Here is a 14,779-nt window from a genome sequence, read left to right as displayed (position 1 = left end):
GTCTCAGGTCATGATCCCAGGGTCCTGGGATCGAGCCCTGCATCGTGCTCCCTGTTCAGCAGGGAGTCTGCTTCTCCCTCTGCCTCTTCTCCCGGGCTTGTGCTTGCTCGCTCTCTCACTCACATTCTCTCTTTCTCAAATAAATAAATAAAATCTTTACTAAAATAAAATAAAAAGTTCCCTTCTTAAAAACAGTTCTCTTATCCTTAAAATTAAGTGTAAGTTAAAATATTTGCTTTGATCAGTGATCTCTTTAGTCTGTCTATTTTCAGGGAATGAAAATTTCTCTTCTTGGAGCGCCTGGGTGGCTCAGTTGTTAAGCGTCTGCCTTCGGCTCAGGTCATGGTCCCAGGGTCCTGGGATCGAGCCCCGCATCGGGCTCCCTGCTCAGCAGGAAGCCTCCTTCTCCCTCTCCCACTCCCCCTGCTTGTGTTCCTGCTCTCGCTGTGTCTCTCTCTGTCAAATAAATAAATAAAATCTTTTAAAAAAAGGAAAAAAAAATTTCTCTTATCTCATCTCTTGCTCAGTCATCCATAATTTATTTTTAAAAAAGGAAAGGAAAAAAAGCATGGCTAGCATTTGAGTTTTACCATCATTTCCCTGATGATACTTTTATCCAGTCTAGGAGTTAGAGGAATTTTTAAAAAATGTCTTCTACCTGACCCTCTTGAAGTTCTGCATTGGTATTTAATCTTAACCACTTGATTTTAATTTCCTTTTAAGCGTGCTTATTTTTTAATGAGACCAAATACTTTTGTGACTTTCTTTTTAATACTCATCTAGAATGAAATGTTTTCGAAAAGGTTAAGAATAGTTTTCTACAGATATATACATGGATTAAAATTTTCCTCTTCGGTTGACTTTTGTTGTTGTTGTTTTAGGTGGTGCTTCCTACGTTTATCCTAGAGAAGCGTTCCTTGCTGGAAATGTATGCAGACTTTATGTCTCATCCAGACCTATTTATAGCCATCACTAACGGAGCCACAGCTGAGGATAGAATGATTCGTTTTGTTGAGTACTACCTTACCTCATTTCATGAAGGCCGTAAAGGAGCCATTGCTAAGAAACCGTACAATCCTATCATTGGAGAAACATTTCACTGTTCCTGGAGGATGCCAAAAAGTGAGGTGGCATCCAGTGTTAGCAGCAGCTCTTCCACCCAGGCAGTCACGAATCATGCTCCTCTGTCGGAGGAGACTTTGAGCCAGGTGGGATCAGACTGTTACACAGTCAGATTTGTTGCTGAGCAGGTTTCCCATCATCCTCCAGTCTCAGGATTTTATGCAGAATGTGCGGAGAGGAAGATGTGTGTAAATGCGCATGTCTGGACTAAGAGCAAATTCTTAGGCATGTCCATAGGTGTGACAATGGTTGGAGAAGGTAAGGAGAAAAACTGTTCTCCAATTTTTAATATCAAACTATAATCTTAAATTTGGGGAAGCTAGATAAATATTATAAATTTGAAATGTTATATGTGCCACTTTTTTGTTCCACTTTTTTTTTTTTTTTTTGAAGATTTTATTTATTTATTTGACAGAGAGAGACACAGCGAGAGAGGGAACACAAGCGAGGGGAGTGGGAGAGGGAGAAGCAGGCTTCCCTCTGAGCAGGGAGCCCAGTGCGGGGCTCAATCCCAGAACCCTGGGATCATGACCTGAGCCGAAGGCAGCCGCTTAACCGACTGAGCCACCCAGGCACCCCTTTTTGTTCCACTTTTTAAGTGTGTTCCAGAATGGTGGGGAAGGGGCCTCATATTTATGGACAAATATAAAGTATCTTCTTAAATTTTTTTCCTGATTTTAAATATAAAATTTTTTATTGTAGAATATTTGGAAAACTTAGAAAAGTATCAAGGGGAAAATAAACCATCTCTAATACCTCCATCCAGAGAAGGATTAAGTTTAGCTAGCATTTTGTATTTTTTCTATTGTGTGTATGTTCATACTTTTATTTTTGTTTTGTAAAGTTGGGATTAGTTCGCTGTATATAGTTTTGTGTCCTGCTTTTTTGCAATAAATATTCATTTTCCCATGTCACTGATAATACTTTAAAACATGTTTTGATGACTGTATAATACCTATGAAATAAGATATTTACCATCTTTTATTTAACCATTTCCTCTATTTGGACATTGAAGTTGTTTCCATATTTTCATTATTATAAAAAGCACTCAAGAAATACATTATCTAGAAATATCTTCTAGCTTGATCTTTTATATCTTCTGAGGAGGTAATATTTTAAACTACATTGCCAGTCTTTAATTTCACTTCAGCAAAAGGTTATGAAAAAATAATTTAAGGTAATACCCAAAAAATAAACAACAACAAAAAGCTTCCGGAGAAATCATTCAAGAGTTAGTGAAAATATAATGGCAGAAAAAGCCCTCCCATTTTAATGTTAAAGGAAAACCCTTGTGCATGGAATAATTTGTTCAGAATGTAAAATTACAGTGCTGGCATGGCATAATTAAGCCTATGATACTAACATTTTGAGACTGTGTTACAGTAGCTATGAAGAAAATACTTTATCCCCCCTTTCAGTTTTCCCCCTTGTTAAGATCTGCTGTGATACGAGTCTTACCAATTTCCAAATAATGTATTAAGTTAATCAAAGCTTTTATAATATTAGAAAGTACTTGTGTTTTATTAGTTAAAAAAAAAGTTGGCCACCTTCAGTTATAAGCTTCATAACATTAGCTCTAAGATCTTCATAAATCTGTTTATTTTATAGATGAAAAAAACAAGTCTAGAGGTGATGAGACATGTTCAAGGTCACAAAAGCTAAGACATAGTCAGATTTAGAACCTCCTCATTTAACATACTGTCCCTGAGGACGCTTAGCTCCTACTGAGAATCTGGTGATGGTAAGCCTCTTCAAGAAAAGAAATGCTTCAGGAAATAAGGAAAAGCATTAATATCTTAACCTTGCATTGATCATGAAGGCAGTATAAAATAGGTAATTTTTAGTATTTCTGTGCTAATTATATATTTATGGGTTGCCTTTTAGAAATAAAAATTTCTATAGTAACCTCAATTAAAAGTAAATAAAATCAGAGAATGGGACTTAACGACAATTCATTTTGTTCTAATAGGAGCATGTTTTGTTTTTATTGTTGGGGGGAAATTCCATGTAACGATGAAGTAAGTGAGGTTTTAGAATTCTTTGAATCTGTTGTCCTAATTAGTCTATTATCACATACATTCAAAACTGATTTTAAATTATATTGTGTGTGATACTTATGGTAAATACAGTCTTAGAAATCAGAGATCAGAAACCCAGGTTACAAGATGACGTATTCTTAGAAAAGTAATCAAAACATATCTTTTCTAACCTAAAATGAATCAGCAGTTACTATTAAACCCTTAAAATATACCCAAGTATGTTGTCTATATGCCTTCTGACAGCTCCCATTATATATAAATGTATTACAGCCGGAACCAGGTTTCTTATGAAATGGCTTGATAATTCTTGATTTATTGTTGCCCTTTGTGAAGACTGTAAAGGTAATACAAGAAAATAATTGGTGTTACTTTATGTAAAGTAGACTGCTTTAGAATCTCAGTTTGTCTATTTGCTTATCCTAAAAATTAACTATATTAAAATATTTATTATGACTCTTGCCCTTATTTGTGAACATTGAGAACAGGGTACTTAATGAGCATTCATTAAGAGAAAGATACCATTAGAGTTCAGACTAGTAGTACATTTTCATTCAGTATTTAGTCTGATAGTGACCCAGGTAATCAGCTTGGGTTAGTAATGTAACTCAAATATCCTTAGTGTTTCTTCATTATCTAGTATAAATTGATTATTCATTAATGTAATTTCTCTTCCTGTATTTTTTCTTTTAAAAAACCATCTTTAATATCGCATCACTTAATATAAAACAAGTCCCATTAGAATAATATTTGTTTGAAAACTGTCACTTCTATCTCTTGTAGCCTCACACCAAATACTTCAGAATTTGGCAAACAAAGTTGTTACTATGACCATAGTTTTCATAATAGAATTAGTTTTTTTCTTCCTAATATACATAGAATGAAGAATGCTTTTTTTTCCCCATTGAACTGAGAGTAAGTTCCGTGACTCTATAGCATTAGACGTTTATTTATTCCCAAACTGAGAAAGTTATTAGTACTAATGATCAGACCGTAACATGATTCAGTATAACGTGTTCTTAAAATCTGACTTAAGGTTTTATTTTTAAGAGTCTGTTAGAGGGAAATCTTGATCTATTTCCACTTTAATATTCCCATGATCCCCAAAGGGATAGCAAAGTCATAATGAAAGTAACCTAGATTCACTATTACCAGGAATGTTATCGAATACAATTGTAAGTGAAGTTAGTTTAATCCAAAGTTAAATGAAAATTAAGCAAAATAGTGATGTTTATTTACTAGACTTGAGAAAAAATAATATGGATGTTTTATAACTGTCTTTTTCTTTTTTTTTTTAAGATGTTAACCACCTTCATGTTTTCATATTCAGGTATCCTCAGTCTATTGGAGCATGGAGAAGAGTATACATTTTCTCTACCTTGTGCATATGCCCGGTCAATTTTAACTGTTCCTTGGGTAGAACTGGGTGGTAAAGTCAGTGTCAGCTGTGCAAAAACTGGGTATTCAGCCAGCATCACTTTTCATACTAAGCCATTTTATGGTGGCAAACTGCACCGGTAAGAACATTTTAATGATACCTGGCTCTTATTCTACCAGTTTGATCTTGTATTATAACTCCTTATTCTTTTCCTGCTTTGTTTTAGGTGGATGGAGTTGGCGTTTTATTTATGTCTATTTTTTTCGAGACATTCTGGGCATCCTGATCTAGTTTCTTTGTTTAAGATTTTAGTTATTTATTTTAGAGAGTGAGAGTGTGAGTGGGGGGGACGAGCAGAGGGAGAGAGATAAGCAGATACCGCGCTGAACACAGAGCCCAATGCCGGGCTCAATCCCATGACGCTGAGATCCTGACCTGAGCCAAAACCAAGAGTCAGATGATTAGCTGACTGAGCCATCCAGGCGCCCCTATCCTGATCTAGTTTTTAAAATAGTGACAGATCTATCTACTCTTATAAAATTTTCCCTGGTTAAGTAGCTAACAAGATGTAGAGTAGAATTCCTAACAAATGAACATTCAGTCTCTGGCCCAATCTCTGCCTTTAAAGGGGTTCAGACTAGATCCGGGCCTCAGTGAAGCCTGGTTGGTACAAGTTGGCATGAAAATGTATCTAATCATATAAAATAGTTCAAGTAGCACAGTGATGGAAGCCAGTGTTTTTAGGTACTAATACTGTGAATAGGGGCTTTGTTCTGATCCCATCTAGGAAATGGCCAGTTCTTATACCCTCTTCTCAGCTTCTCTCAGGCTCTTCAGCACTGGTCCAGATCATCCAAACTGCATGAAGACAAGTTGTCTAATAGAATCTTCAAAAGGATACTGACTCTTTTCCTTAAGCCCTTCATGTCTATTCTGACTGTCCTTAAAGTAGGGATAGTTTCCTCTGTCTATAACTCTATTGAAAAATACATCTCTTGTTGATGATTTTCACAAAGTAAAAATATGAGCACTTAGGGGCGCCTAGGTGTCTCAGTTGGTTAAGCGGCTGCCTTCGGCTTGGGTCATGATTCCAGGGTCCTGGGATCGAGCCCTATGTCGGGCTCCCTGCTCAGCGGGGAGTCTGCTTCTCCCTCTGCCTTTGCCTCTCCCCCTGCTTGTGCTCTCTGTCAAATAAAGAAATAAAATCTTAAAAATAAAAAAAGAGCACTTAGATCCAGACATGGAACATTACCAGCATCCTAGAGACCCTCTTCATGCCTTGTTGTAATTACACACACACACACACATGTTAACCACTTATACCCTTCCCTCTTAGGGTAGCCACTACACTGATTTCTAACACCATTGATTAGCTTTGCCTGTTTTTGAACTATATATTATAATGAAATCATACACTGTATTCTTTCATATTTGACTTTTGCTCAATATTATGTTTTTGAGATTCATCCATGTGTAGCATGGTTCATTCTCCTTACTGAAGACTGTATTACATTGTATGACTTTGTCACAATTCACTTATTCATTCTAATGTTGGGCATTTGGGTAGTTTCCAGTTTGAGGCCATTACAAGTGGTACTGCTAGAACATTGTTTGGTGAATGTATGTATGAATTTCTGTTGGATAGATACCTAAAAGTGGAATTACTGGCTCATAGGAGGTGGAAGTTGAACTTGAGTAGGGGCTGACACAGTTTTAAGTGGTCATTACCAAAGTACACTCCCTCCAGCCATGTATGAGACCTTCAACTGCATATAGCTATTTTACTCTTTCATTCTTAGACAGCTGGTACTTAACAATTTTAGAAGTGGAAAAAAAGATTGATTGGTTCCGAGACATTGAATGGGCCTTTAAAAATACAGATTTCAAAATACTAAAGCAGACAATTAAAACACACACATATTACCCAAAGAGAACCACTAGACATTGTCAGAATAGTCACCTTTTACCCTTAGAGAAGGTATGGTTATGGTTAACACTTTGCTTTGTGTGTCTCTACTTACTCCTCTCATTATAGTAATCACAGGATTCAAACCTTACAACCAGCAGGGGCTTCAGACGTCACTAGATCAACATTTACTAGGTGCATATATCCCTTTGCAACATGCCTGATAACTGATCTGTTCAGTCTGTGTTCAGACGTTTATTATTCACACGAAACTCACAGTGTGTGAGGGGCAAGCAGCCCATTCAGACTCCTTATTTATATATTTATATAAAGTTAGAGCTGAAGTCTCTACCCCTGTAACATTCTTGCCTTGGTGAAAGTATTCCTCATTCTATCTATATGCTTGAGTAGAATACTTAGGGAAAACAACTACAGGGATAAATCTTCTAAAGCCAGCACTATCTTATTGTCAGTGACACTAAGGTAATTCTTAGTGGCGTTGTTTATTTTTTTCTCATAAGTATTATTTTCTGGATAAGGAGACATGGAGTGATTTTAGTTGTCTTTTTGCAAACTATTTCTGGTTCCTGAAACTTCATTCTGAGAGTATGTGTATGTGCATGTGTGTGTGTTATTTGAAATCCTACAGGACTCATATTACGTGTAAAAACATTTGTTTTAAAAAAAAAGTTATTTATACACAAACTTATTCTCTTGATTGAATTGTCTTATTTCCCCCAACATGGCTGTAAGCTTTTTGATAGAACTGTCTTGTTTTGGGCTCTCTGTGCCATCTGTACAGTGCTATGTACGTAGTAAGTGATTTGGAAATTTTTGCATATTTTTCTTTGGAAAGATTCGGTGTGAGTTTCTCTCTTCTTGGGGATAGAATCTAGTGCAGCCTACCAAATGGTACCTGTTCCTTTAATATATTACTCCTTTAATATATTACTGGTTAATCTCTTAGATATGAACTCTTAGATCTGATTTTTTTAGAGCTTCACTCAATTGATATCCCATTTCATCCTCTAGGAGAGCCCTGCAGAGGTTTGAAAACAGCTGTTGCAGGCTCTCTTCATTTTTTTCTTCTTGGAGTTTAACATCTTCATTTCTTTGACAGTCATTCTTAATGACATGAAGAACTAAGAAGGTAGTTTTGGTATTAGGATGTTCTGCTCAGTGCCAAATAGTTGATAGTGAGATGAAAATACTAGAGCCACAGGCAAGAGTAAATCAGTGGATTTTTTTTTTTTCATATTAAACTTGTAGTTTTATTCAGATTTGATTTTAACAAATGTGTCGGGGAGAGAGCCCATAGGAAAGGGTGAATGAAGCCCATGGGGGCAGGGCCCTCCCAGATGCCTGAGGAGGGGGCAGGTCCCCTCCCCTCTCCTCCTCTTCCCTCCCCAGCTAAAGGTATTTGGGGAGAGACATAGGCATAAATCAGTGGATATTAACAACATGGGTGCCAGCTGCTGGGGCAGTGGGGGTCAGCCTCTCGGGGGACACTGACGCCTGTAAACACCAACAGGTACAGAAAGTTGTGTTGGAATGTTTAGTTGGAGCTAAACTGAAACTCCAACCCAAGTCACGGTACCTTTTTTTTTTTTTTAACTTTAAGTATGTTTATCTGTATTCCTGTTCAGTCCTTGACATTTGAGTATATCTCTTAACTCTGATAGAAGAATACAATATACTATTTTGCTGACAAATCTGATCTTTATTCTGCAGGCAGTGGGGAGCCAATTAAAATTTTAAGCATGGAAGTGATATATGTTATTACTTTTATCTTTTATTTTGAAGTCATTTCGAACCTAGAGAAGAGTTGTACAAACTCTCATATACCCTTTGCCTGGTTGCTGGCATTTTGCTTCATTAGCTTTATCAAAATCTCTTTTTCACTCTCTATATACATATTGTTATCACTATTATTATTCCTTAAATATTTGAGAGTTAAAGACCTCCTGACACTTGAAAATATTTTAGTCTGGGGGCGCACCTGAGTGGCTCAGTCAGTTAAGCAGCTGACTCTTGATTTTGACTCAGGTCATGATTTCAGGGTCCTGGGCTTGAGCCCCGTGTCAGGCTCCTTGCTCAGCAGTGAGTCTGCTTGAGGATTCTCTCTCCCTCTCCCTCTGTCCCTCCCCGCACTTGCACGCAGGTGCACTCCCTCCCTCCCCCCCAAATAAATAAATCTTTTTTAAAAAACAAAATATTTTAGTCTGAATTTCCTAAGAACAAGGAAATTCTCTTATACAATCACAGAATGGTTGTCAGATTCAAGAAATTTAACATTATGTTAAATTAATATTACCTAATGTACAGTCTATATTAAATTTTGTCAGTTTTCACAATAATCGGCATTATTTTTTCTCCTACCCAGGATCATGCATTCATGTCATTGTTATGTCTCTTTAGTCTTCTGGAATATTTCCATTGCCTTTCTTTGTCTCTTACGACAATGACAGGTCAATTTTATAGAATGCTTCTCAGTTTGGGTTTGTCTTTTTTTCTTTTTAGGTTCAGGTTATGCATTTTTGACAAGAATACCTTAAGCAATTTTGTGTCTGGAAATGATATATTTTAAGTATTTATTTCTAAAAAGACCTGTCTAGTGGCAGGTGAAGAATGGACTGGGGGGCAAAGGGAATGAAGAGAGATTAGAAGAAGGGAGACTGCTTAGACCTTCAGAGTTGACCCTTCAAGCACTAACTAACAGGATGGCATCTAAGATAGCTTTGGATAATATTTACTGCCAGTAATAAACTCTAAAACATAAGTGTTTGAAACAGCAATTTATTATCTCTCACAGTTTTGTGGACTGACTAGGCTCAGTTGGGTGATTCTAACATGATGTCCTTCATGTTGGTTGAGGCTTCAGCCATCTAAGGGCCTGACCGAACTAGATATCCAGGGTTAGCTCACTCGTGTGGGAGAAGGCAAAAGATCTGGCTGTGGACCAAGAGCCCAGCTGGGACTGTCATTCAGAGGGCCCACATGTGGCCTTCCTGCATGACTGAAGCTTCTTCCACCTTGGCAGCTAGATTCCTAGAGGAGGCATCTACCAGTATTCTGAAAGCCTTATTGGTTGATACCTGGTTTTCATATTTTGACTTTTTGAAGACCCCTAATAATTTTCAGTAGACATTCTCATTTTTGTTAATGGTCAGTCATCGTATTTGCTCTCTTGCTTATTTCAATTTCTTACTTAAATTGGCTTCTTTTCCCCCTTCATACCCTTTACCTATCCACAGGACACACTCATTTGATTTTTCTGTCACTTAGAAGTACTTACCTTTTCTCTAACATAGTCTCTGTCTTTCCTTTGCATCCACATATACACTCTTTCCATAACTCTTGACGGATACTGTTAGCTGACTCTAAACTTTCCACATTTTTCCATATTGATCTCTCCTAAGACCAGTGGTTTCATCTAATTTCTCATTTAAAAGATTCCTATTAGAAACAGACTTTTCCATTTTTGATATCTTTTCTTTTTTGATTTTACAGAATGTTATAATGAAGGCTTTCTTTCATGCCTTTATCAATGGCTGTGCCTCCCTCCTCAGACAGCCTAGTTTTTTACTGCTATCTGCAGTCAGAGCAGACACATGATCTGCTGTCTGCATTTGATATAAATATATTATCTTTCACTTGTCTTCCCTTACTCCCTCATTTTCCACAACTCTCTCTGCTGCAGCCAGGTGAGCCTACTTATTCCTCAGGTCCATGTCTATCTCCTGGTCCCATTTTCCACACTCACTTTAGGATGATGATGATTTTATAAAGTCATCCTAAAGCGAGGTGTGAATTATCAATATAGATAAATAGATGCAGCACTCTATCTATCTATCTATCCAGTGGTATGATATTAAGATTATGTGAACTGTGTGCCAAGTGACACACTTTCCTGCATACTGGCGGTACGGTATAGAAAGACTACCTCTGCCTTCAAGAAGCTTTCCGTGTAGTATTAAGAGTCCAGCACCCTATCTTTGGAAACCATTTGTAAGACTTTTAGGAAAAATGTCATATATAACAGTTAAAAACAGTCTATTATTATAATGATCATAGCAGTGGAAAAGGGATTAGATAATGATTATACCTGAAAAGAAAATTTAATTCCAACTCAGGTTAAAGTAAAAAAAAGAAACATGATGCTCAACATATTTCTCATTGTCTGATAAAGGAAGCCTATCACTTTTTCAAGAGAGACAAACTGTTTCCTGGTATTAAAATTTAAAGGGATTTGTTGCAGGTATCCTTATGTAGTGGCATTTAGAAACATAAATAGGCAAGAAACCCTTCAGAGTGGAATTATTTAAGTTCCTATGCTTTGAAGTATAACTGAGTTCCCATCTGTACTATAGTCAAGCAGACTTGTAGCCATGGTGTTCTTTGTGTCCAGTGAGCTGTCATTACACATAACTTTTGGTTTTGGATGTTTGGTTTGCTTTTGGATTCCAAATCCCTCTTACCTCAATCTCCAAAATCTGGTTCATAGATCATTTACTTATTGGCCCCTGTATCTCTGCTTTGAGTTCTGAGTTTACAGACCTTTAATTAACTTCTCCTGATTGATAACGATGGATAGGCTCCCTAAATTTCACTGTGTCTTTCCGGTTCCTAGGCCCTTGGCTTACACCTGACAAATACTGCTTAGGCTTCCTGTAGCCTGAACCACTGGGCTTTGGTCGGATTGCCTTTGGAATCCGGATAAACCACAATCACTGGCGCACTGATTAGACCCTAACATTTGCCCACTATTCTCTAAGTTCTGGACCTCTATCTTATCTGACCCTGTTGTTATTTATGTTCTATGGTGAACACAAAATGCTTCATTAAAAATAATTAGACCTGGGGGCACCTGGCTGGCTCAGTTGGTTAAGTGGCTGCCTTCAGCTCAGGTCATGATCCTGGAGTCCCAGGATCGAGCCCCACATTGGGCTCCCTGCTCAGCAGGGAGTCTGCTTCTCCCTTTGACCCTCCCCCCTCTTGTGCTCTCTCTCACTTTCTCTCTCTCAAATAAATAAATAAAATCTTAAAAAAAAAAAATTAGACCTGTTTATTCCGATCTTCATTTGAGCTGTATCCTGTCTGTTGATAAACTAGTCAGATAACTTACTCTTCATTAAACTTTCAACAACAGTAGTGTTTGAGTTCTCTTGCAGTTCTGTGTTGATGATGATAATTTTTGTATACCGGTACTCTTTTAATTTTTCTATCTTGGCAAGAGAATATTAAATTTTTTTATTTATTTTTTCAATTTTTCTACCTCTTACTGGTTTAGCTGGTTTCTATATTTAATTTAAGATTAGGCTTATGTGATTTTGTACAGAATCGATATATCCAGAACTTCAAATATAGGGACTCCAAACTTTTAAGTAAATAGGACTAGTTTTTTTAAAAACGTTAAATTGTAATGTAACATTTTAAAACTGTAATACAAAAGAAATGTTAATATTTTTCATATTTCTATTTAGTTTTAATATTATAGTTTTGTTTGGAGCAAGCATTTAAAGATCACACTTTGTGATCATTTATGGTAACTTAGTCTCTAGTTTGAGTCCCAGTATTCTTTCTAAAAGATTAAAGTTGACGTTATTTGAAAAAATTACCTAATAAGCTGTCATGGGATTTACAGAGTCTGACTTTGGCACTGACAAATTCAAGTGAGCTATATAACCAATTTAAACAGAATTCAGAAAGTATGTTTTTAGGTTTCAGAATACTAAGAAACAAGCCTAATTTCACTTATTAGAGCATATTTTTATTTCTTACCTGCTTCTAGGGTTACAGGTGAAGTAAAGCACAACATCACCAATACTGTGGTATGCAGAGTGCAAGGCGAATGGAATAGTGTTCTTGAGTTCACTTACAGCAACGGAGAGACAAAGTATGTGGACCTGACTAAATTGGCAGTAACAAAGAAAAGAGTAAGACCTCTGGAGAAGCAAGATCCATTTGAATCCAGGTATGTCACCCTCACACCCATCCAGGAAAGAGTCTGAAGCTCTGGATCTTAATCTAAGTCTTTTCACTAGTTTCAGCCTTGGGCAAGTCACTTCACCAGTTTGCAGTCAAAGGATTACTAATCCTTATCATAAAAACTCTTACAAATTATTAACAAAAAGATGCCTCAACAGAAAAATGGGCAAAGAACATAAAGAGGCAGTTCAAAAGTAGAAAAAAAGTGCCCACTAAGAATGAAAAATTATTCAATGTAATTAGAATTCAAAGAAATATAAATTAAACAATAAATTAGTTTTTAAAATAATACCTCTTTTGAGAAAACATGAGCAAATAGGCATTTTCATACTGCTGGTTAGAAGATAAATTGGTACAACCTCACTAGAGGGTATTTTGGCAATTTATGAAGTTTCCTAGATGTGTTCATAGTGGTTGCTTCAAGAGAGGAGAACTGGGATCTAGGATAGGAAAGAGACTTAACCTTTCAGAGAGTCCTTCCCACCCCTTTTTAAAAGATTTATTTATTTGAGAGAGAGAGAGAACAAGCAGAGAGGAAGGACAGAGAGAGGGGGAGAAGCAGACTCCCCGCTAAGCAGGGAGCCTGACATGGGACTTGATCCCAGGACTCTGGGATCATGACCTGCGCTGAAGGCAGACACTTAACTGACTGAGTCACCCAGGTGCCCCATAGAATCCCCTTTGAACTGTTTAAATTTTATATCTTGTGGAAGTATTGCTGTATCAATTTAAAAAAGAAAAAGGGAAATAAAAGGAAGCATTAAACATCTTAAGATATAAATAGAACTAAACCATTTATAATTGTATGTGTAAAGGAATTAAATACCCATTAACCAAAGAGTCAGATTACATCAAGAAACAAAACAGTAGTGATTGGGGAGAAGTTTTCTTCTAGGGATTTATCTGAAAGGAGATGTTCTTTTATTTTAATTCCAGTATAGTTAACACAGAACGTGAGATTAGTTTTGGGTGTCCAATACAGTGATTCAAAAGGAGAGGTTCTTAAGGTTTGGTCTGTGGACCCCCAGCTGTCCTTGAGATTTTCAGGAGGTTTGCAAGTTCAATTTTATTTTCATAATAATGCTAAGATGTTATTTGCTCTTTCACTCTGTTGGCACTTGCATTGGTGGCCCATAAGCAGTGGTGGGTAGCACTGCTGGTCTCAGCACTAATCAAGGCAGTGACACACAACTGCACAGTCATTGTAGTCTTCACTGCCCATGTACTTGCATTTTTTTAAGATGTTTTTTTGTTTTTAATGTCCTTTGAAAAGCAGTACCGGGGCACCTGGGTGGCATAGTTGAGCCTCCAATTCTTGGTTTTGGCTCAGGTCATGATCTCAGGATCGTGAGACTGAGCCCAGTGTTGGGCTGGGCTGGCACTTGGCATGGAGTCTGCTTGAGATTCTCTCTCCCTCTCCCTCTGCCCCACCCACTCATGCTCGTGCACGCTCGCTTGCTCTCAATAAAAAATCTTAAAAAGGAAAAAAAATGAGTACAGATTGTTAGTTTTATTAAATCTGTACAATTGAGTACCCATCTTTTTAATATTCTACATGACAGATTGGTAGTACACATAAAGCACCAGTGGTAGATACTGAGAAGTATGGTGATTATCTGGAGGAAAAGCACTTGTGCAGTTGTTGGAGTTACAAGCTGAACTAATTGCTCTTTTCATAAACAATATTTCTGCTTAAAAGAATGATTGGCGGGGCACCTGGGTGGCTCAGTCAGTTAAGCGTCTGCCTTGGGCTCAGGTCATGATCCCAGGGTCCTGGAATGGAGCCCCACGTCAGACTCCCTGCTCAGTGGGGAGCCTGCTTCTCCATCTGCCACTTCCCCTGCTTGTGTTCTCTCTCTCTCTTTCAGATAAATAAAAACTTAAAAAAAATTTTTTTTAATTAAAAAAAATGATTGGCAAACCATGACTTCTAATTTCAGTATTGGGCAGACATTTTTCTTATAAATGAATGACATGAGCATGACACTTCAAGGAAAACAATTGACAGTATTTTTTGCTGATAATAAAATTTAAATGGAAACAATGTAGGATTGACCTAAATGTGAAACCTGAAACCATAGAAATCCTAGAAGAGAGAGCACAGGCAGTAATTTCTCTGACATCAGCTATAGCAACATTTTTCTAGATATGTCTCCTGAGGTCAGGGAAATAAATGCAAAAATAGACTATTGGGACTACATCAAAATAAAAAAAGTTTCTGCACAACAAAACTAAAAGGCAACCTACAGAATGGGAGAAGATATTTGCAAACGACATTTCCGATAAAGGGTTAGTATCCAAAATATATAAAGAACTGATAAAACAACAAGTGTTGGTGAGGATGTGAAG

General features: G+C 37.1%; 1 protein-coding gene across 1 annotated transcript in view; it reads left to right on the top strand.

Moving 5' to 3' along the window:
* The window catches only part of OSBPL11 (oxysterol binding protein like 11), a 98,250-nt gene that overhangs the window by 70,708 nt on the left and 12,763 nt on the right, over window positions 1–14,779 (top strand). The window contains exons 9-11 of the mRNA XM_032406753.1: window positions 882–1,380; window positions 4,489–4,675; window positions 12,234–12,416. Coding sequence (XP_032262644.1) covers window positions 882–1,380; window positions 4,489–4,675; window positions 12,234–12,416 — 869 coding nt within the window. The remainder of the gene's footprint in view (window positions 1–881; window positions 1,381–4,488; window positions 4,676–12,233; window positions 12,417–14,779) is intronic.

Source organism: Phoca vitulina, unplaced genomic scaffold, assembly GCF_004348235.1.
Source record: "Phoca vitulina isolate PV1807 unplaced genomic scaffold, GSC_HSeal_1.0 scaffold8, whole genome shotgun sequence".
Lineage (NCBI taxonomy): Eukaryota > Metazoa > Chordata > Mammalia > Carnivora > Phocidae > Phoca > Phoca vitulina.
This window is presented reverse-complemented; position numbering and strand designations above follow the sequence as displayed.